The 22,903-nt window shown below is 39.8% G+C and overlaps 1 protein-coding gene across 6 annotated transcripts in view; it reads right to left on the bottom strand.

Annotated features, from left to right (window-relative positions):
- dmd (dystrophin) overlaps positions 1 to 22,903 on the bottom strand; it is a 1,983,095-nt gene that overhangs the window by 1,718,651 nt on the left and 241,541 nt on the right. The window contains exon 1 of one of the 6 annotated variants that reach the window (XM_060833513.1): positions 20,803 to 21,058. The exons of the other annotated variants lie outside the window; for them this stretch is intronic. Within the exon in view, the coding sequence (XP_060689496.1) occupies positions 20,803 to 20,869 (67 nt within the window). The 5' untranslated portion in view covers positions 20,870 to 21,058. Of the gene's footprint in view, positions 1 to 20,802; positions 21,059 to 22,903 lie in introns of those variants that run through there. 6 annotated transcript variants of the gene reach the window in all.

Below are 22,903 nucleotides of genomic sequence, written 5' to 3'. Positions count from 1 at the left end.
AAGGACAATGACTAATCTTCAAAGCTTGAGCAACAGTATGCACTCTGCGTGCTACTTACTATGCATTAGAGTTTTAAGAACACAGAACATAGAACAGTACAGCACAGTACAGGTCTTCTTGCCCTGGATGTTGTGCTGACCTTTTATTCTATTCTAAGATCAAACTAACTGCATACCCTTCATTTTACTGTCATCCATGTGCCTATCCAAGAGTCATTTCAATGTCCCTAATGTATCTGACTCTACCTACCACCAGTGGCAGTGCATTCCACACACCATCACTCTCTGTATAAAGAACCTACCACTGACATCTCCCCTAAACCCTCCTCTAATCATCATAAATTGTGCCCCCTCATGATAGACATTTCTATCCTGGAAAAAATTATCTGGCTATCTACTCTATCTTTGCCTCTCATCACCTCGTACGTCTCTTTCAAGTCACCTCTCATCCAATGATAAAAGCCCTAGCTCCCTCAACTTTACTTCATAAGGAATGTCTTCCAGTCCAGGGAGCTTCCTGGTAAATCTCCTCTACGCAATCTCTAAAACTTCCACATCCTTCCTATAATGAGGCAACCAGAACTGAACACAACATTCCCAATGTGATCTAACCAGAGCTTTACAGAGCTGCAGTATAACCTCACGGCTCTTAAACTCAATCCTCCTGCTAATTAAAGCCAACACACCATATGCCTTCTTAACAACCCCATCAATTTGAGTGGCAAATTTGAGGGACCTATGGACATGGACCTCAAGATCCCTCTGTTCCTCCACACTGCCAAGAATCCTGCCATTAATCATGTAATCTGCACTGAAATTCAATCTTCCAAAATGAATCATTTCACACTTTTCCAGGTTGAAGTCATCTGCATTCCATCAGCCCAGCTCTGCATCCTGTCACTATCCTGATGCAACCTATCCACAACTCCAACTTTCGTGTCATCAGCAAACTTACTAACCCACCCTTCTAATTCCTTATCCAATTCATTTATAAAAATCGCGAAGAACAGAGGTCAAAGAACAGATCCCTGTGGAACACCACTGGTCACCAAGCTGCAGGCTAAATACTTTTCATCTAATACCACCCTCTGCCTTCAATGGACCAGTCAACTCTGTATCCAGTCAGACAAATTTCATTGTATCCCATGCCTCCTTATTTTCTGAATGAGCCTACCACGGGGAACCTTATCAAATGCCTTGCTAAAATCCACTTCTCTACCTTCATCAAAATGTTTTGTCACATCTTCAAAGAATACAATAAGGCTTGTGAGGCATGATCTGCCCCTCACAAAGCCTTGCCGACTCTCCCTAATCAAGCAATGGTTTTCCAAATAATCATAAATCCTAAATCCTGTCTTTCAGAATCCTCTCCAGTAATTTGCTCACCACAGACATGAGACTTACTGGTGTGTAATTTCCAGTTTTATCCCTACTCCCTTTCTTGAACACGGGAATAACATTTGTTACCCTCCCATCATTTGGTACTACTTCAGTGGACAGTGACAACGCAAAGATCATCACAAAGGTGCAGCAAGCTCTTCCCTTGCTTCCTGTAGTAACCTAGTGTATATCCTACCTGACCCAGGGGATTTCTCTACCCTCATCTTTTTCAGAATTTCCAGCACATCCTCGTTCTTAACATCAACCTGTTCAAACATACTGGCCTGTTTCACACTGTCCTTACAAATGACAAGGTCCCTCCCAGTAGTGAATACTGAAGCAAAGTTTTGATTAAGGTCCTCCCCTACCTCCTCCAACAATTTCCGTCCAATATCCCTAATCAGCCCTACCCTCACTCTGGCCATTCTCTTGTTCCTCACCTAAGTGTAGAATGCTGATAAGAGAACTAGAATGGGCATGAAAAAGCCTTCGGGGGAGGATTAAGAAAAACCTATGTCCATTCTTCAGTTCCTTCCTGGCTATTCTGTAACCCTCAAGTGCCCTGTCTGATCCTTTCTTCCTCAACCTTAAGTAAACTTCCTTCATCCTCTTGATTAGATGTTCCATATGCTTTGTCATCCGAGGTTTCTTCACCCTACCATTCCTTCCTTGCCTCAGTGGGTCAAACCTATCCTGCACACACAGCAGGTGCTCCCTAAACAACCTCCACATTTCTGTTGTGCATTTCCCTGAGAATATTTGTTCCCAATTTATGCTCCACAGTTCCTGCCTAATAGCATTGTGACTCCCCTCCCCCAATTAAATACTTGCCAATGCCGCCTGCTCCGATCCCTCTCCATAACCATCGTAAAGGTCAGGGAGTTGTGATCACTATCAGCGAAATGCTCTCCCACCAAGAGATCTGACACCTGAACTGGTTCGTTGCCAAGCACCAAATCCAATATGGCCGCCCCTCTAGTCAGCCTATCCACATATTGAGTCAGGAACCCTTCCTGGACACATCTGGCAAAATCTGCTCCATCCAAACTATTTTCATGAAGAATGTTCCAATCAATTTTGTTGAAATCCTTTCCCTTTCTCTCTTCCTTATTCTGTAATCTCCTCACTTCCTCTCCCAGTTCCAGCTAACGCCCAATTACTGTGCACTTTAAGATGCCCGAAGTTTTAAATATTTAGCGACAGAAACAATCTATGCTTCAGTAGATTTTGTTGCTTTTGGAATGAGATTGTACTTATGTCAAGAAAGGATCACAAGAGACATTTTTAAATTTAACCCCAACATTTCAAACAGTAAGCAGAAACCTGCTGGTCATAGTTTCCTTACAGCTGTCAATAACTCTTCCTATCTGACTGAAAATCTGATAGAATGAAAGTGGCCTAAGTTACTCAATGTGACACTTAGAAAAGTTCATTAGTTATGCGAACACAATACCGAGCAAAGAAGCATGACTCAACAGCTTTGGCAAGCAATAAGTTTTACTTATCTGTCCTATTCAAGTGTGATCTGCCTGTACTGCTCACAAGACAAAGCTTTTCACTGTGCCTCGGTACATGTGACAATAAATTTAATTCAATTCAATTAGGTTTTGAACCAAATAAAAGTATAGCACAACTTCAGAGATCTGAAAGAATAATTGAAGTCTCAAGAGAGAAACATCTTGAAGCAGCCACTGCTTCTCAAATGGGGCAGAGTCATAGTCATAGAGTCATAGAGATGTACAGCATGGAAACAGACCCTTCGGTACAACCCGTCCATGCCGGCCAGATATCCCAACCAATCTAGTCCCACCTGCCAGCACCCGGCCCATATCCCTCCAAACCCTTCCTATTCATATACCCATCCAAATGCCTCTTAAATGTTGCAATTTTACTGGAGGTACTGCTGAGCTTGACTTCAAGTTTTCAACCCATCAAATTCGGAAAAGTATTTGCAAGTAAGCAAGCCAGGACTATAAAAATGTTAGAGGTGCATCTTATTTTCACCTTCATTCATTTTGTTTCAAACATAACATTATATTGCTGGTCATTTTTAAACTGAAACATTCAATAATAAAAAATGGACCAAATATGAATTAATGCAAACTTTTATTTCACAGACCACTTTGAGGTCATGCCTGGCCTGTGGTCATTAAATATACGCTGCATTTACCAGAATGCTATTTTATTCAGTGCCAGTTCATAAAAGAAGCTATCACCTGAAGGACAAAAAGTGCTATGGATATTCCATGTTTAACCGCGTTGTATTGAGAGGCATGAAAAAGGAAACTCAACCAGTACAAACAAACAGTCCGGCTATAAAATATGAAGAGGAAGATCAGGTCTTCTAACATGGATGGAGACGTGTAGCACAGCAAGACTGCCATATAATTAGCTACATTCTGATGTGTATAATGTGTGGAAATACACTGGAGAATAAATTACCTACTCATACAAATACACTTCCAAATCAGTCAGCGTTTTCTTTCCGGATATTCTCTGGCTTAAACAATCTGCATAATTAGATAATTAGTCCCCTTTCCTCCAGAAAGGCCAAAGTAGCCAATTTTTTGATATGCATTGTTGAAAATATTAGTATGCCCATTGATTGTTCAACACTGAGACCATGCAGTATGAAAATAACTAATGTTGCACTTTTAAGTACATGAATTTCCGACAGAGTATAGCTGAAAACAAAGACATTCCTTTGGATGCAATGACCTAGATATTATTGGAAGGAGAAATAAACTTAATTTTTTCCCATTTCAGGCATCGTAGGCAAGAACTTTCGAAAGCTGATTGGAGGCTAATGTTCACAGGTGAAGGAATGGCTGGGAAATGGGAAGCTTTCAGAAATGAGATAACAAGAGTCCAGAGACAATATATTCCTGTTTGGGTGAAAGGAAAGGGTGGTAGGGAAAGGGAAAGCTGGATGACTAAAGAATTTGAGGGTTTGGTTAAGAACATGAAGGAAGCATATGTCAGGTATAGACAAGATAGATTGAGCAAATCCTCATATGATTATAAAGGCAGTAGGAGTATACTTAAGAGGGAAATCAGGAGGGCAAAAAGGGGACATAGGATAGCTTTGGCAAATCAAGTTAAGGAGAATCCAAAGGGTTTTCACAAATACATTATGGACAAAAGGATAACTAGGGAAAGAATAGGGCCCCTCAAAGATTAGCCTTTGTGTGGAGCTGCAGGAGAAGGGGGAGATACTAAGTGAGTATTTTGCATCAGTGTTTACTGTGGAAAAGGATATGGAAGATATAGAATGTAGGGAAACAGATGATGATATCTTGAAAAAAATGCCCATATTACAAATAAGGAAGTGCTGGATCTCTTGAAACACATAGAAGTGGATAAATCCCCAGGATCTGATCATGTGTCCCCTAGAACTCTGTACGAAGCTAGGGAAGTGATTGCTGGACCCCTTACTGAGGTGTTTGTATCATCGACAGTCACAGGTGAGGTGAAAGAAGACTGGAGACTGGCTAATGTAGTGCCATTGTTTAAGAAAGGTGGTAAGGACAAGCCAGGGAACTATAGACCAGTGAGCCTGATGTCAGTGGTGGGCAAGTTGTTGGAGGGAATGTATTTGGAGAATGTATTGTGAGACAGGATGTACATGTATTTGGAAAGGTAAGAACGGATTAGGAATAATCAACATGGCTTTGTGCGTGGGAAATCATGTCTCACAAACTTGATTTGAATTTTTTGAAGAAGTACAAAGCGGATTGATGAGGGCAGAGCAGTAGATGTGATCCATATTGACTTCAGTAAGGCATTCAATAAGGTTCTCCATGAGAGACTGGTTAACAAGGTTAGATCTTATGGAATAAAGGGAGAACTAGCCAATTGGATACAGAACTGGCTCAAAGGTAGAAGACAGAGGATGGTGATGGAGGGAGTTTTTCAGACTGGAGGCCTGTGACCAGTGGATCAGTGCAGGATCTACTACTTTTTGTCATTATATAAATAATTTGGATGCAAGCATATGGGTATAGTTAGTAAGTTTGCAGATGACATCAAAATTGGAGGTGTAGTGGACAGCGAAGAAGGTTACCTCAAAGTACAACGGGATCTTGATCAGATGGCCAATGGGCTGAGGAGTGGCAGATAGAGTTTAATTCAGATAAATGTGAAGTGCTGCATTTTGGGAAAGCAAATCTTAGCAGGACTTATACACTTAATGGTAAAGTCCTAGGGAGTGTTGCTAAACAAAGAGACTTTGGAGTGCAGGTTCATAGCTCCTTGAAAGTAGAGTCACCGGTAGATAGGATAGTGAAGAAGGTATTTGCTATGCTTTTCTTTATTGGTCAGAGTATGAAGTACAGGAGATGGGAGGTCATGTTGTGTCCTTTCAGGACATTGGTTAGGACGCTTTTGGAATATTGCGTGCAATTCTGGCCTTCTTCCTATTGGAAGGATGTTGTGAAACTTGAAAGGGTTCAGAAAGGATTTACAAGGATGTTGCCAGGGTTGGAGGATTTGAGCTATAGGGAAAGGTCGAATAGACTGGGGCTGTTTTCCCTGGATAGTCAGAGGCTGAGGGTGACCTTACAGAGCTTTATAAATTCTGAGGGGCATAGATAGGGTAAATAGACAAGGTCTCTTCCCTCGGGTTGGGAGTCCAGAACTAGAGTGCATAGATTTAGGGTGAGAAGGGAAAGATATAAAAGAGACCTAAGTGGCAACTTTTTTCACACAGAGGGTGGTATGTGTATGGAATGAGCTGCCAGAAGAAGTGGTGAAGGCTAGTACAATTGCAACACTTAAAAGGCATCTGGATGGTTTTATGAATAGGAAGAGTTTGGAGGGATATAGGGCAGGTGCTGGCAGGTGGCACTAGATTGCGTTGGGATATCTGGTCAGCGTGGATGAGTTGGACCAACAGGTCTGTTTCTGTGCTGTACATCTCTATGATTCTATTCTCTAAGTATAATGTTAACAAAAGCCCATGCACGTTTCAATGTTGGAATATTAGATTGACAAAAACTATTACACTTTAGGTCAGGATGATATAAACTGCAGACCAAAACAATAACATTTACATTTTTGTGATATTTGCTTAATCTACTGTTTGCTAATTCCAAGTAGATAAAAACCAAAAGTGATAAGAAACATCATAGTTCCTGATTTATTTTTCTCATCTGAAGTCACTGAATTATGCCAGGATAATTTTCAGCATTTATGGAAGCCCTTTAATTGCGAGGACACTTGAGTGAAGTGTGTGCATTCTCAGGCAGTACTTCAGGACCAAGAATGACCTTCTTCAACTCTGGGGTCATGGGTGCTAATGTGTGTTAGATTTATAGCTGTTGTTACAACTGGACAAATCAGATCTCAGACTAAAATCTGGCTTGATTGATCATTTTGTTTTTTTTAAATGAACAAGATGGTCGTTCATGGAATCAAACATCTGTGATGCAGCTGTTTTTGTCTTTAACAATAAAACAGGAGTGTATTATGCAAAAAGAAAAGATAAAATGAAATTTAGTAAACTACTTACAAATTATGTACTTGAAAAACATCAAAACATGCAGGAAAATTACAATATTCCAATTTTATCCCTTTAAATGCTCAAAAAAATAGAGATTTCCCTTTTCTAAATTATGTACACCTTTGATTTGACTGTTGCTTTCAATTCCTAATATTGAGACATGGATAGGGTCTTGCCAGAGCATCCACAAAGCTAAATTTAGATTTCCTCAGCTTCAAACAAACCACTCAGCATTCTAACCAAACAGTTCTAGCATGGGACTTTCAAAGTCAAACCTTACATTGAAGTAACCTTTTCCTAATTTTTCTGACCCAACTTCTTTCTCCAAGAGAACCTGATTTGTTAAACCTCAACCAGGTTTCCCCAAACTGAAAACCAACATCAATTCCTGATAAATGAAGGAAGGGCTGTTGATGTCATATACATAGACATTAAGGTTCCCAATGGTAAACGAATAGAGAAAGTTAAGTCACATGGTGTGCAGGGTGTTCTAGCTTGGTGGAAAAGAACTGGTTGATCAACAGGAACAGAGAGTAGTAGTTGAAGGGAGTTTCTCGAAATGGAGAAAAGAAAAGGTGACCAGTGGTGTTCCACAGGGATCAGTGCTGGGGCCACTGTTGTTTGTAATATACATTAATGATCTGGAAGAGGGCGTTGTTGGTATGATCAGCAAGTTTGAGGATGACACAAAGATTGATGGAGTAGCAGAAAGCATAGGGGACTGTCAAAGAATACAGGAGAATATAGATAGACTGGAGAGTTGGGCAGAGAAGTGGCAGATGGAGTTCAATCCAGGCAAATGTGAGGTGATGCATTTTAGGAAGTCTAATTCTAGAGCAAATTATACAGTAAACGGAAGAGCTTTGGGAAAAATTAATGAGCAGAGAGATCTGGGAGTGCAGGTCCATTGTACCCTGAAGGTTGCTGCACAAGTGGATAGAGTGTTCAAGAAGGCATAAGGTATGCTTGACTTCATCAGATGGGGTAATTGAGTATAAGTGCTGGCAGGTCAGGTTAAACTTGTACACAGCATTGGTTCGGCTACATTTGGAATACTGTCTGCAGTTCTGGTCGCCACATTACCAAAAGGATGTTGACACATTGGAGAGGGTGCAGAGAAGGTTTATGAGGATGTTTCCTGGTATGGAAGGTGCTAGCTATAAAGAGAGAGGTTGAGTAGGTTAGGTTTGTTTTTATTAGAAAAAAGGAGATTAAGGGTGGACCTGATTGAGGGTGGACCTGAATGGTATAGACAGGATAGATAGAGATAAGCTTTTTCCCAGGGTGAAGGATTCAATAAAGAGAGGTCACGCTTTCAAGGCAAGAGGCGAAAAGTTTAAGCAGGATAGATACAGCAAGTACTTTACACAGAGGGTGGTAGGTGCCTGGAACGCGTTGCCAGCAGAGGTAGTAGAGGCAAGCACAGTAGATCCAATTAGAATGCATCTGAACAGATGCACGAGTAGGCGGGGAGCAGAGGGATATAGATGTTTAGGAATTGGGTGACAAGTTTAGACAGTAGATTTGGATCGGCTCAGGCTTGTAGAGCCGAAGGGCCTGTTCCTGGGCTGTATTTTTTTTTTGTTCTTTGATCCTCCTGACAGAACGTGGGCTAAAGCTCTTCAATGTTTATTCTGTCTGCTCATAAAACTCTCAATAGAAACGATTTTCTATTAAAACTTCAGAAACTCTTTCCCTCAGACTAATTTCGCAACATCATGGCTCCAGAAATACTAATAAATTAATCATTAAACCTCATCGGGCACACAGAATAAAACCCATATGCCACAAGTTCAAAATCCAAACTCTAAAATAAATAATGCTAGTAAAGCTCAAGCCTGATACCACAAGGCCAAACATTGCAAGGCTCAATATGCAAACCCTGCCATAGGCAGAGAAGAGGTGTTTAATGAGGTAACTTTATTTGATGTTGTTTTTTTGCAGTCTCTTTTCATGCTTGGCCTCCATCTGGCCTTATCAAAAGGTTCTCAAAATGGTTAGCCCCTTAACAAATGCTTCTCTTATTTGAGCAGTCTGGGACAAGAGATTCCCTAGAGTCACTGGCAACATTGCATTTTCTTAGAGAGGCTTTGAAGACATCCTCAAGGCATTTCCTCTCTCCTCCTGGTATAGCCACGTGTCATGACAAAGCTCAAAGCATAGAGATTGCTTTGGGAGTGTTGTGTCAGTGTGGCCTGCCCAATTTTGCTGACTGACCATAACCAATGCTTTGATACTAAATATGTTGGCTGTACACTGATATTATCGAGTCGATCCTGCCATTTCAATTTCCACAGGCATTATGATGATACATTTCAAAGGACTTGAGGTGTCCACTGTACATTGTCCATGTCTCTGACAAACATAGGAGGGCTGGTAACACTGTTGCTCTGTGGACCATGCACTTGAAGGCAGGTTTGAAGTCTTTGGTCATTGAACAATCTATTCTCAGATGGCAAAAGACTACATTGACCACTAGCTGTTGCAGTTCATCTATGATGTTTCCCTCACTTAAATGAGGTTCCCGTGCAAGAAGTAGGTTTTGTTTTGAAGGACTATTTCAATACCACCTCCTTTTCACTTTTTTCTATATCCATCTCTGGAAGAGACACTAGAGTTGCTTTCAATTTGAAAGCAAGTTCAGATCGGAGGCTCCAAAGCTTGAATTGTCTATATGGAATTATTTTCACAATATACTAATTAGAAATGTACACCAAATTTAATCTGTCAACTCTGAATCCATTTTTAAATAGACTAATTATCTATATGTCATGTTTCAGGTAAGTATTATTTTGGGCCCATGAAGGGATACTGAAGCTAAATAATCTGATAAGTTTTCATTTTGGCACCAACAATGCAATCATTTCAATTTCAGCAAAGACAGATATTACTGAAACAGCTCCTAATCAGCTCAACTACTGAAGCCCAAACTCTCTCTCTGAATTGGACCTGACACATCACTATAAATTTTCCTTGGCTCACAAAAGGTTGAGCCTTACAGTGACTGAAATTTGATAATGGGAGTGAGCATTCTTGATAATCTTTCACTTTGATAATCTTAAATTGGTTTTTCATTCAGGATTACTCAGCAAATGCTGTTCAATTTCAGAATTGCAGTAAGCACCAGACTGATTAGCAGTTGCCGAGCAATACTAACTGTACTATTAATTACAATAACAGCCAACTTACTTTCAGTTAGATGTGCAATGTGTCTTGTCTACACTGGATAGAAGCTATATATATTTATATGCAGAAATATTTCCTCAGCAGAAAAAAAAACATGTCCTAGTTTTGTCACCTCTTTTCAAACAAAAAGACATCAAACAATAGATCCCAGTGTAATCTTTATGACAATGCCTTGACCAGAGTCAATGTGCAACCAAGGTGCACCATTTTCTCATGCAGTATAAGTTGTTGCTGCCTTCAAAATTTGGAATTCTTGCATTTGTCCTGGTGAGTGTAGGAAGGGAAATACTTTGATAGCAATTCTCTTCTTTCAGTAATCTTCGAGCATTATTGCAATTGAATTTATGAATTGTAATTTCTTCAAAAAGATCATTGCAATCTTTGCAACAAATAGATATGCATCAACACACATACACAGACCAATAGTATTTGTCTAAAACTCAGAATATCCTTGTAAAACAGATTTATAATAGTGGACAACACACCTGCTATTTAACTGGCCACAATCATAGAAGTGAACAAATCAGCACAGATATTAGATTTAAAAAAAATTGTTTTTGCTTCAATCAAAGCACATTAAAAGATACATAATCTCAGATGAGGTATACCACCTGCAGGTTACAGCTGTCATTTTACACCAGGGAGCAAAAAGTCCCCAGTATATTTCTTGCTCAAATTCAGAAAACATATGCTGGAAAAGTAGAAAAATTCCAATTCATCTCACTGACTGAAATACTCTTGAGATTGATTTCAAAACAGAGTTTTCTATCAAACATGCCGACCACAAAATTACAAAGAACCTTTATATTTACAATATATGAAATGCATATGCTGTTATATATACTGTATACAGCAATGATTCCATATGATGTAAATCATCCCATGATCTTTCTGCAGCCCAATTACTGTGTATATGTAGGAATAAAATAAAACAACACTTTAAAGAGGTTATAATATATGACGATGAAGTGTACGGAATAAGTGCATTGTGGATGCAAAACAATTTATTGCAATGTAAAGTCTTTTAAATGAACACTTCTTCACTTTTTGCCAAGCCAATACCTTCATGGACAGACTCAATTATTCCAATTTCAGTTGCTGGAAAATTAACTCATATCATCGGGGCGGCACTGCAGATTGATAAATGCATATTTGTTATGTGGCAAACCGGTGTTCTTGGATCAATGTTTTGGTATATTTATATATGTTTCAAAGTATATACTGTTGCTTCATTTGAAAGGTTTTTACATCACAGACTCTGAATTCCCAAGTCTGCTACTCAGATGCATTGAAACTGTGGTGTTCCTTTCCATCTAAAAACTGAAGCAAATTTTATGACATACTTGGGGACTTCATGTTTTATGAAGAGACTATAAACACATTTTCGAACTTCTCTCATTTATCCTAGATTATAAAGGGGTGACAAATAATGAAAGCTTCAGTACAGAGGATGATTTTTAGGTCACTGGGGTGGAGCACAATGAAGGAATCTGGAAACTGCTTGCTCCTATTGGAAATGAAGTTCCGAACTATTAACCATCGAAGCAAACAGACTCCTGAATGGGGCATTACCTTATTAGGAGAGTTTTAGGCGAGACACACAGCTCCTTATGCAGTAGTGGTGCCAATCCTCCTGAACTACTGTGAGATCCCCAAGTATAAAACACTCACCTTCAGAATACTGTCACAAACAATCCAGAAGAAAAATCCTAAGTGTGTTAAACACTGTGTACTTTGAAATTCCTTTGAACTCTCTTTTATATTAATTCACCGTGGTCAGTTTTTTAAATCCTGTTCAAATTTACATTATAAAAGGAAAGTAAGTGTGAGTATGCATATATGTATGTATGTGCATGTGCATGTGTGCGTGTGTCAATAAATTTCTTTCAAAGTGACAAACTGATAACGATGGCCTGAAATGCCTTGTGATGTCAGTTTATAAGGTTCTAATTACAGAAATACCTGGCATGGAGAAGAAAGTGACAGTCAACAATTACTCAATGTGTTCGTGAAAAGTCTACATTCATTTACTAGCCAACTGATATGAAAAGACATTGCAGTGGAAACTCAAGCATGTTGCGGTGGGGGGGGGAGGGTGACCAACGTCAGGAGTTTATGAGTGGGGCACAGTTTGAGGCAAGAGGCCATAAGATGAAACGTCTCCGCATATGTGCAATCAGAACTGCCCTTCTCTTTGCACAGCCCATTTTTCAAATCTCCACTACAATCCCACAACTACCAGTCAGGCCAGAAAATAGGAGCTACAGCAAACATATATCACTTATTCTCGTCTTAGAACGCATTGTTGTCAAATCGGTGTAATATCTAAGAAACAATATTGCTATCGTAAAAGGATCTGGTGGCACGCAGGACTATTACAAATCAATGACTTCTACTATTTATACACGAGATAAAGTGGACTGAGCCCAAACACTAATAGTAATAGCCTACTGTAATTCTTGGCTAAGTCTTTGCATTTAATGCAACGTCATATCAAGGGTTCAAAAATAAAACAAATTATACCCAACCATTTCTAAATTATACTTCAGAATTATGTCAAATTCAGTGCAGCCTGCATGCCACTGAATGCTTATGACTCAATTTTTGAGGCAAATACCTGATTAATGCAATTAAATGCCCCCATCCCCCACATTGAATGCTAAACCACAAAAAGACTAATAATAAGATGGTGTCTTTGAATTCCTATGCATTGGATAATACCATGAAATTTGTGTTTGCCCATAATCTTGTCATTTCCTTGTGACTAGGAAAAATGTACTCCTTAAATATCCAGCACATATTTCCTCCAGATAGGGTGGCACAGTGACTCAGAGGGCAGCACGGTGGCTCACTGGTTAGCACTACTGCCTCACAGTCCCAGGTTTGATTCCAGCCTTGGGCAACTTTCTGTGTGGAGTTTGCAAATTCTCCCTGTGTCTGCATGGGTTTCCTCCGGGTGGTCCGGTTTCCTCCTATAATCCAAAGATGTGCAGGTCAGGTGAATTGGCCATGCTAAATTGCCCGTAATGTTAGGTGCATCAGTCAGTGGGAAATGGGTCTGGGGGGGTTACTCTTCGGAGGGTCGGTGTGGACTGGTTGGGCTGAAGGGCCTTATTCCATACTGTAGGGAATCTAATCTAATCTGGAATAATCTGCCTATCAATCACCAGTGCCTCAGTCTTTCCACTTGGGTGTTTTCAGTATTGGATGTAGATTTATACTTATTAGAAGACAACAATTATTGATCATTTACAACATAATCTTCTGAACAGGAGAGACCGTCATTCTTTTGTCTGAAGTGTTCTCCTCTATCTTGTGAATCCTGAAACCAACCAAATACACCCCTCTCAACTAGTTGCAAGAGTGCACTCAACTTGTTAAATATCACTTGTCTAAGGAATAGACCTTATCAGTCTGTCCACTTCACAAGTGGTAACACAGTACAATGCTATTCTGAAATAAATGAAAAGTTGAACTGTGGCTTGTATTTTGACATGTCATTGTAATAATTCAGGTGATCCTTCTGAAAGAAAAATCAATTATTGCATGACAATCTTTTGAAATTAAGTGCAATTGCATAGATGATAATATAATTCTTCAGTTATTAAAGATTTAAAAATGTATGGAACAAAATAGCTTACTTTCCAAAGTTTACTAACCTAAATCTTGGTTTATAGACATCTGAAAAGAGAAAAGGAAGGCTACATTTAAACTTGAACCCTTCAGGATGAAAAATGGGCAGGTTAAAATAGATTGAAAAGAGAGGGGAACAGAAAACGACAGTTCAAGTGAAGAGTCAAGAATGTTGTTTACAAAACAGCAACTGGACAGGTTTAGCCCTTATTCTGCTCAGATGTTGATCTCACCTTTGTCAGGGAGATCACTGTGCTTTATTCTTAGATCTAGGGTAAACTGAACAAGACATTACATCCCAAAGATTTTGCAGTGACCTGCCAAAGTGGGCAGTACCAAAGAACAGGGTGTCAGGTCATTCTGCCAGCAAGGAAGTGAATTGATGAATATACTAGAGCAATAAAGTGAGGAAATTACAATTGACAAAATGCAAAAGTAGTTAGAATACAGCCTGTTTTCCTTTATTATAGGCAATATGAGATAATGCCAATATGGATTAAGTACTGAACTAGGCTTGGTAAACAGCCTAAATCACCTTTTACACTGACTCGGCAACATTAGAGACAATAAGCCAAGGAGGAGGGTAAGCAAACAGGAAAGTAACTCAAGTGGCCTATGACTTGATACTTCAAATATACTTAAAGCAATGTAGGTTTCACTCATAACATTTTAACACAGCAGAAATATTTCTAACATTGCATTTATTGAGTCAGTTTTGTTAGTTAACTAAGTGATTAGATGTTGCTAAAAATAGGCATGAAGGGGAATCTTGCTGATTTGCTTGCTCTAAGCAGCTTTTATCTGCACAGTCTTCTATTACAAAGTATTAAGTTACATACACAACTGCTCTCATAAAAGTAAGCATTTGTAAGGGACTTAGCAAAGAATCGAGATTCCCATACTGCAAACCATGACCTTCACCAACGTGCTGCATGGCAAAGCAGCTGCTAGATAGCAGAAAGTCTTAAAAAGAACATAATATTACCTCATGAGAAAGAAATCTCTGGCACAACACTTTTATCTACTTTCTGAACAAGATAGAATTCCAACCAATCAGTGCGATTATTATTCTGTCTTGGCCTTGGCACAAACTCAAGATGCCAACCCATAATCGAAAAAAGAGCAAAAGGCCTCCAGTAAAACTCCTTTAGATCAATTATAAATCAGAGATAAATGAGAGGCATACTTTCAGTATTCTGAAATTTTTCAGAGTTTTTCTAACCTTTATGAAAGTCAACATAACCTTAACATGAAACTACTTTTTAATATAAATGTTATATTGGATTTTCCACCTTCTGTCTACTTTTAATAGTGTGAAACATAAACAATTGCAGGTGGTTTTGTCCCTTAGGCAGCTTATTCTCCCCATTCTTAAAGATTCTTTTTACTTTCCAAAGGCATCTGAAGCCCTCTTCTTATCACTCATTTTTTTCATTTGTGAAATAAGAAGTTAAGCACAGAGTATGTCACAAATAAACCAAATCTATCGAAAGGCTGAGAACAGTAGGAACTCTCCAGAAAGCCCTGGGAACTATTAACAATAAACTGGTTAAGAGATTAATCTGATTAAACATGGAACATAGGACGGCACATTCAAACATATAAATTTTGAACACGGCTGGACAGACTACACACGGGGAGGATGTGTCCCCTGGGTGGACAGTCCAGAACCTGAATACAGCCTCAGGACACAAAGGTCAACATTTGGGGCTGAGATGAGGGAAAAGTCATTCACCCAGAGAACCTGTGGAATTCTTGATCTCAGAAGGTAATCGAGGTCAAATCACTGAATATATTCAAGAAAGAGATGGATCATGTTTAGATTTTAAAGGCATCAAGGGGTATGGGCCAGAGCATTAATATGGCATTGAGATACTGAGTGGCAGAGCAGGTTTAAAGGGTCAAATGGCCTGTTCCTGCTCCTAGTTTCTATGTTTCTATGGTGGGAGACATCTGTTTATTGAATCATTATGTACTGACATGGTTGGAATTTGCAGACTTGAATAAATTAATTAATTTATTGTATTTCTTTGAGTTTTCATTTGAGCTAGTCTTCAATAGACATTCTCCTTATCTATGAATAAATTATCAAAAAATCAAAAACACAATAAATTATTGTGGTCAATAATTAGAAAAAGCCAAAACAGTAAAGTATCTGTTATGAGAAAAGTGCTAATTCAGTAACCATACAAAAATGAATGTAGAAAATGCTGTGCAAGGAGATTGGAAAGGAATGGATTTATTACAGCAAGTCAGCTTAGCTTTGTGTGAACTTGTCTCACAAACTTGATTGAGTTTCTTGAGGAAGTGATGAAGATAATTGATGAGGTAAGGGCAGTGGATATTATTTACATGGACTTTATGAAAGCATTTGACAAGGTCTTTCACGGTAGGCTGCTCCAGAAGTCACATGGGATCCATGATGGGTTGTAAGCTGGATGCAAAATCAGTTTGGTTATAAAAGACAGGGGATAATTGTGGAGGGGCGTTTTTCAGACTGGAAGTCTGTGACCAGTGGTTTTCTGCAAGGATCAGTGTTGTTTGTAATGTACATAAAGGATTTAGATGAAAATGTAGGTTTGGTAGTCTGATTAGTGAGTTTCCAGATGACAGAAAGTGTTGGAGTTGTGGATAGTGAGGAAGGTTATCAAAACATACAGCTGACTATAGGTCAGTCCGAGGAGAAATGGCAGATGGAGTATAATCAGAACAGGTGTGAGGTGATGCATTTTGGAAGGTCAAATGCAATACAATAAATGGCAGGACCCTGAGAAGTATTGATGTACAGAGAGATCTTGGGGTCCAAGTCCATTTGCTCCTCAAAAGTGGTAAAGCAAGCGAATGAGGTAGTAAAGAAGCAGACAGCATACTTCCCTTCATCTGTTGCAGAGGATAAAAGTTGATGAGTAATGGTACATTTGTGTAAGATTTTAGTTAGGCCACATTTGGAGTATTGTGTGCAGTTCTGGACCCCACGTTCTAGCAAAGATGTGGATGTTTTGGAGGGGGTGCAAAAGAGGTTTATTAGGATACTGCCTGGATTGGAGTGTATTAGCTCCAAGCAGAAGTTGGACAAACGTGAATTGTTTCCTTTAGAGCACTGGAGGCTGAGGGGCGATGGGATTGAAGTATACAAAATTATGAGAGGCAATGGATAAGGTGAATAGTCGGAGTCTGTTTGCTCAGTTGGAAATGTCAAATACTGGAAGGCATAGGTAAAAGGTGAAGGGGAAACTTTAAAGGAGATGTGTGAGGCAAGTATTTTACCCAGGGTGGTAGGTATGTGCAATGCACTGTCAGGGAGTTGGTAGAAGCAGATATGTTAGCAAAGTTTAAGAGGCATTTAGACAAATACATGATGAGGCAGGGAATGGAGATATGGATCATATGCAGGCCGATGGATTAGTTTAGAATGGCATCATGGTCAGCACAGACATGGTAGGCTGAACAGCCTGAACCTGAGCAGTGCTGTTCTATGTTTTATTCCATGAAGTGAAAACTACAAATTATTTACTGACTTGGCCCTCTCAGCAGGAAACCATACATTTAAAAAGTGTATCATGAAAACAAAGTTATACATGACACATATTGATAGCTGTTTAAAAGTATGGAAAATAATGCAAAATTATGTGTTTAGTACATTAAAAGTCAAGAATTATCCTTATTGGATTCTCAATTATTTTTAAATGAACTTCCTTAACCATGTTTTTGCCCACCCCAGTGGTCATCAGATGCTGAGGTGGGACTTTAACCTGGAACACTGGCCCAGAGCAAGGGAAACAACCACGGCACCTCCCACCCTTCGAGCCTCACCTGTACATGTTTTCAACTTGGTGAAAATTACATTATTATTGTGTTAAACCCTTGGTTGCACCACATCCTGGTCAGCTATGACCAATGTGTGAACTAAAATGACCCAGGCATGCACACAACGAGAGAGTATAAAATTCTCATCTCTATACTCAAACACGTCCACAGCTTCACCAATCCCCAATATCTAATGCTCTCCAGGGCCATTAGGCTACAAGATATCTGTGCTCATCTATTAAGTCTCACCATTCACAATCACCAGTGGGGGCCATTGACAGTTGCAAGAAAACAATATAAAATTTTTGTACATGAGCTGGAGATTCACTGAAGGCCCTTCGTCCTGTTTCTCCTGACTGTGGTGCTTTTGCTACCAACCTGCCCCTGGGAGGTTGCCTCCACTTAGTTTCTAGTCTCCCCATATGCAACAGAGTCAACTTGTTCTCAGCAAAATTCCAACAGCAATGCAAAACAGCACTCAATTGGGCCTCTCAATTTCATGGAAATTGCCTGCCTGTCTCCTTGGAGCAGGCAAATCGTCCACTTCCTGCACACAAAATGTCCAACATCAGGACAATGTCATGGAGCATATCTGTATGGTTCCACACAGTGTTACTCGCATCCACTGGAGACTTACCTGCTTACCAGAGCTTGGAAAGTTCAGCCAAAATAAATTGGGAGCGTAATGCTTAAGTGTTACAGGCAAATGGTGTGTGTACATCACTGCAGAGCCCACACATGCTACTCGCACACATTTGTGGGCGGCAAGGTGGCACAGTGGTTAGCACTGCTGCCTCACAGCGCCAGAGACCTGGGTTCAATTCCCGACTCAGGCGACTAACTGCGTGGGTTTCCTCCGGTTTCCTCCCACAGTCCAAAGATGTGCAGGTCAGGTGAATTGGCCATGTTAAATTGCCCGTAGTGTTAGGTAAAAGAGGTAAATGTAGGGGAATGGGTGGGTTGCGCTTTGGTGGGTCGGTGTGGACTTGTTGGGCCGAAGGGCCTGTTTCCACACTGTAAGTAATCTAATCTAATCATGAGCCATTATAGTCCTGTAACAGCTGCCCGACTGTACAGTTAGTGAAGGTGACATCCGTTTGTAAGTCAGATGCAAGTTACAGAAGGAGGAGCTAGGGAAACCCAGTGCAACACGTTAATATCCAAAATAAAAAATAAGAATTTTTTTTTCAGGTCAGATATATTTACAAACAAGTCAACATTTATCAGAATGAAAACAAATATTATTTTCTTACTGACACTCAATAGGACGCTGGACAGAATTTTAACTGACCTGACCACTGGGTGGGTTCGTCAGTAACAGCATGGGAATTCCATGATCAGGATTGTCTCAGACACTTTAAAGCTTTACCTCCCCAGCAAGCTCCCTTGCCAGAAGTCACCCAAAAACAGTTAGGAGCTGCGGGTGTGTGTGGGAATCAGCAGCAGGTATGGTCTTCCTGACTATAGCGAGGAAGCCAGGGAGGGGGAGGAGGCTGTTGATCTACATCTTGGGGGTTATCAGATAATTCGGAGGCCACATGTTGAGATCAAGGCTTCAGTAAGAAAGGTTGTTTTCGGTTTGTGGGGAAGGGGCCCAATCGGGCAGGTTTCACTTCAATGAGACCATGGCTAATCTGTGAAGAAACTCCATATACCAGGCTTTGGCCCATATCCCTGAGTACTTCTGCTTATCAAAAATTTATCTCATAATTAAAACTAACAACTGATCCTGCATCCACTGACAGAAGACAGTTTCAAATGTTTTCCACTCAGTGTTGAATTGCTTCCTAACATCGCTCCTGAACAGTCTGGACCTAATTCTCAGACTATGCCCCTTGTTTTCAAATCCACAACCAGTAGAGATAGTTTATCTTTACTACCCTGTCTTTTCCCGCTAATACCTTGAAGATTTTGATCAAATCACCCCATAACCTTCTAAATTCTCGAGAAAACAGGTCTAATTTGTATGATATGTCCTCATAGTTTAAACCCTGAAATCCAGGTATTTTCCCTGTAAACCTACATTGTACTCCCTCCAAAGACAAGATCTTGTTCCTAATATGTGATGCCCAGATCTGCTCTCAGTATTCCAAACGGGATCCAAACATGGTGTTGTGCAGTATAACTTGTGCATCATTGTATTCCAATTCTCTAGATTCAAAAATAAGCATTCCATTCATTTCCATCTTCAGTAAGGCCATCAGCGAGTAGGTTGGAAATGGGTTTGGGACAGCAAACTGAATTTTGAGGCTTATAAACACCACACTGTTGCTCCCACTTTATCCAGCTGAAAGCCACCGTTTTCTTCTGGAGTTAAGATTTATCCCAATATTTCAGTATGCACAAATCTTTAAATCTGAAGAACGAGCTGCATGAAATTCAGTTCTAACCTCAATATGCTGACCCCGTAGACAATATATTATGCACATATTTCTGCAAGCCAATTGTGGGGCTTGAGCATATTTTCAACATCAAACTCCAAGGAGTGATAATGGCAAACATGATTAGTAACATAGTAGCAGAAGAATAAGGAAATTGGATTCAAGTAAACAAATTCAGCTGAAGAGCTAACATTGAGATAGACTGTCATGATGGGCCAAACGTCCACGTACTGTGCTGCTAAATTCAGTTTTCTATGGTGTTATTGAGTCACCCAGCAAGTCTTTGGTAAGGAAAGAGTCGAATGTGTTTTGCAGGCTCATGATAACACAGCCCCTTTAAAATCGGCATGGGATCAGACCTCCTCTGTGTCAACAAGTTGAAAAATCTTTGCAATGTTCGGCTACATGCTGACATTGCAACAGCTTTATCTGTAAAAGACGTAAGCTGATATGAAGTAAATTAAATCTGTCTTTATGCCTCAGAAAATCCTAAATCAAATGCCTCTCAATTTTTTCAGTAAAATCCAAAAGACAGCACAGTTTACATTTCCAATATTCTGACATTGTGTTGAATCTCCAGAAGTGAAAAACTCTTGCATTGTTAATTATGCCAACTTCGCTTGTTAAGTAAAGAGGTTAAACTCAAATGATCCTCAAATTTTTATTTAGCACTGGTGAAATTAATATCACACAATTATGATGCACTCAGAAATGCATAAAGCTCACCTTACTTACATTTCAATCATTTTGCAACATCCAAAATGAAGGTAGTACTTCAAAAGGAAGTACAACTATTGTTTCCAGCAACAAATTACCGATTCAACATTGCTGTTTTAATTAACATGTAAATATTAAAATCAGCTGAAGCAAGGTCATTTACATTGAGGCAAATGTTTATGCAATGGTTACACTTACAATGCTCTTCCAGTTCTTCACACCAAAACACTGCTGACGAGTGTAATTTGAGAGACTGAAATGCCATCAGGTTTTCAGACAATTCCAAGTTTCAGACTGTTTACTTCTATGAGCACTTTTCGCTCTTTAGAATCCAAACATAAGGAGATAACTGCCCTTCCCTCAGCTGATATGCATATATCAAAAACGTTAACTGTCCTTGAAAGAAGACTTCTGCAGGGAAGCAATGATCAGTTGGAGTCACTGATGTCGGCACTGGTGAGGCCCCAAGATGTTTCAAATTCCAGACCCTGCGCAGAAACAACTCCCTGCCCAAAAGTACAGCTACCACATTACAACTTCCTATGAATTGTACTTATAAGGATCTGCTCTTGTAGTGATCTAAATAATAGCCTCAAATAATGTAGGGCAGCTGCTCTTTAGTTTTGGGAACCGTTACAGCACTCTCTCTTTCTGACTTTTAACCCTTGTAACAATCTTTCTTGTTACAACTGTTAGCACACTAAGACTGCTGTTCACTCTTCATATTCAAAGTATACGCCTTAGAAAAAAACAGAGTACACCTTTTGTAGATTGAAGATGGACTGAATGTTCGACATCCAATGGATAATTTGCAATGTTAAATGAAACAGTTTACTGTTGAGAAAGGCACTTTTTCCTTTATTGAACAGGAAATCAATGAAGGTACAACTAAAATAAACTAAGTAAGGCAGAAAGCTATCAATCTTTTTTTCTCCCTGTTTCATTTGCTTTTAGTTTGAGTTATTCAAAAATAGTTTATTCAGGATGGTACATTAACTGATGTGCAAATACTGTTTTACAACATATCAACAAACTCCCACAAGTAGTGTTTCAGAAATAATGGGTTGGATTTTACCAGCCTTTTAGAGACTGGCTCAAAAGTGAAAAGTTGGCAAGACGCTGAGGGAAGGCTATGGTTTGGTGCCCATTGACATCCCATTGCCATGTTATCTTGTCCACAGCTGGAAAGATTGGGGGGGGGTGGGTAGGATCCAACTTTCCCAGATTCCAACTGAGCCATTTAAGTGATCAGAAAGGGTCTCCACTCACCTCTGCTGGCATCCAACAAGTAGCTAGCAGGTCCTCCACCTTCTGGTAAACCCATTGGCCACTCCAATTGGGAGTCTCTAGGCTATAACTTGGGCAAACCTTCTCTCCTTGAGTGTTCCCCATTCCCCTGACATTGTAGCTACAGCAACTACAACACCAGCTACTCTCATCAGCCACTTATTCACTCTCACTGGGACCCTCAGTCCCTACTTGTACAGTTACGAGAGCACAGGTCCATCGATATGCTCTCCTCTTCCAAGTGCAGCCTCCACAATGAGCAATGTTCCTCATGTACTGCAGAGGTATAGGTTTTATTATAACTGACTGGCAGCTCTGCGGGTAGCCACCTTAATAAAGATGGCAGCCCTGATTACAGTCAAATAGCTTGATGTGATGGAGACTGATGGAACAGGTTCACTCCCACTACAAAACCCAGCCAGAAATGCATGCAGATTAAAAAAAACAGGTATTTCAAGTATTCTTTATTCTGGTTGCACCATTGATCCTCAGATGTCAAAGTCAGCGAACCCTACATTAAAGCATACTGCAGCTCCACGCTCTCTATCTGAATCAGCGCACATTACATCCAAAACAAAATGCAAAATTTTACTTTTGTCGTTTCACTTGCATCAAAGATGGCCAATGCAATTTTGTGGGAGCATACTTTTGTTTGAAGTACAATTTGAGGTTCAGGTGACATGTGATGTCGGAATGTATGAGGGACAAGGCACTTCATCTTAGTGGAAATGGAAAATTAAAAGGCAAAGGAAATTACTAAAATGAATGAGTGTCCACACAAAATTAACCTGCCTTAATGTCTTAAATATAACGTAGAATTGATGATGCTTACAATCAAAGAAGTAAAAAGGAATAACTCCAAGGCATCCGGCTTCAGATGTTCATCTAGCGAATGGCAAGTCTAGCCAACTGGTCCCTGCAGCTCACTCATTTTACAGAATGGAGCCTTTAAACAAACTACAAATAGATCATTATTATTAGAAACATTAATGATACAGTACAAGGTTAGTTA

The sequence above is a fragment of the Hemiscyllium ocellatum genome, chromosome 12 (assembly GCF_020745735.1).
Source record: "Hemiscyllium ocellatum isolate sHemOce1 chromosome 12, sHemOce1.pat.X.cur, whole genome shotgun sequence".
NCBI lineage: Eukaryota > Metazoa > Chordata > Chondrichthyes > Orectolobiformes > Hemiscylliidae > Hemiscyllium > Hemiscyllium ocellatum.
This window is presented reverse-complemented; position numbering and strand designations above follow the sequence as displayed.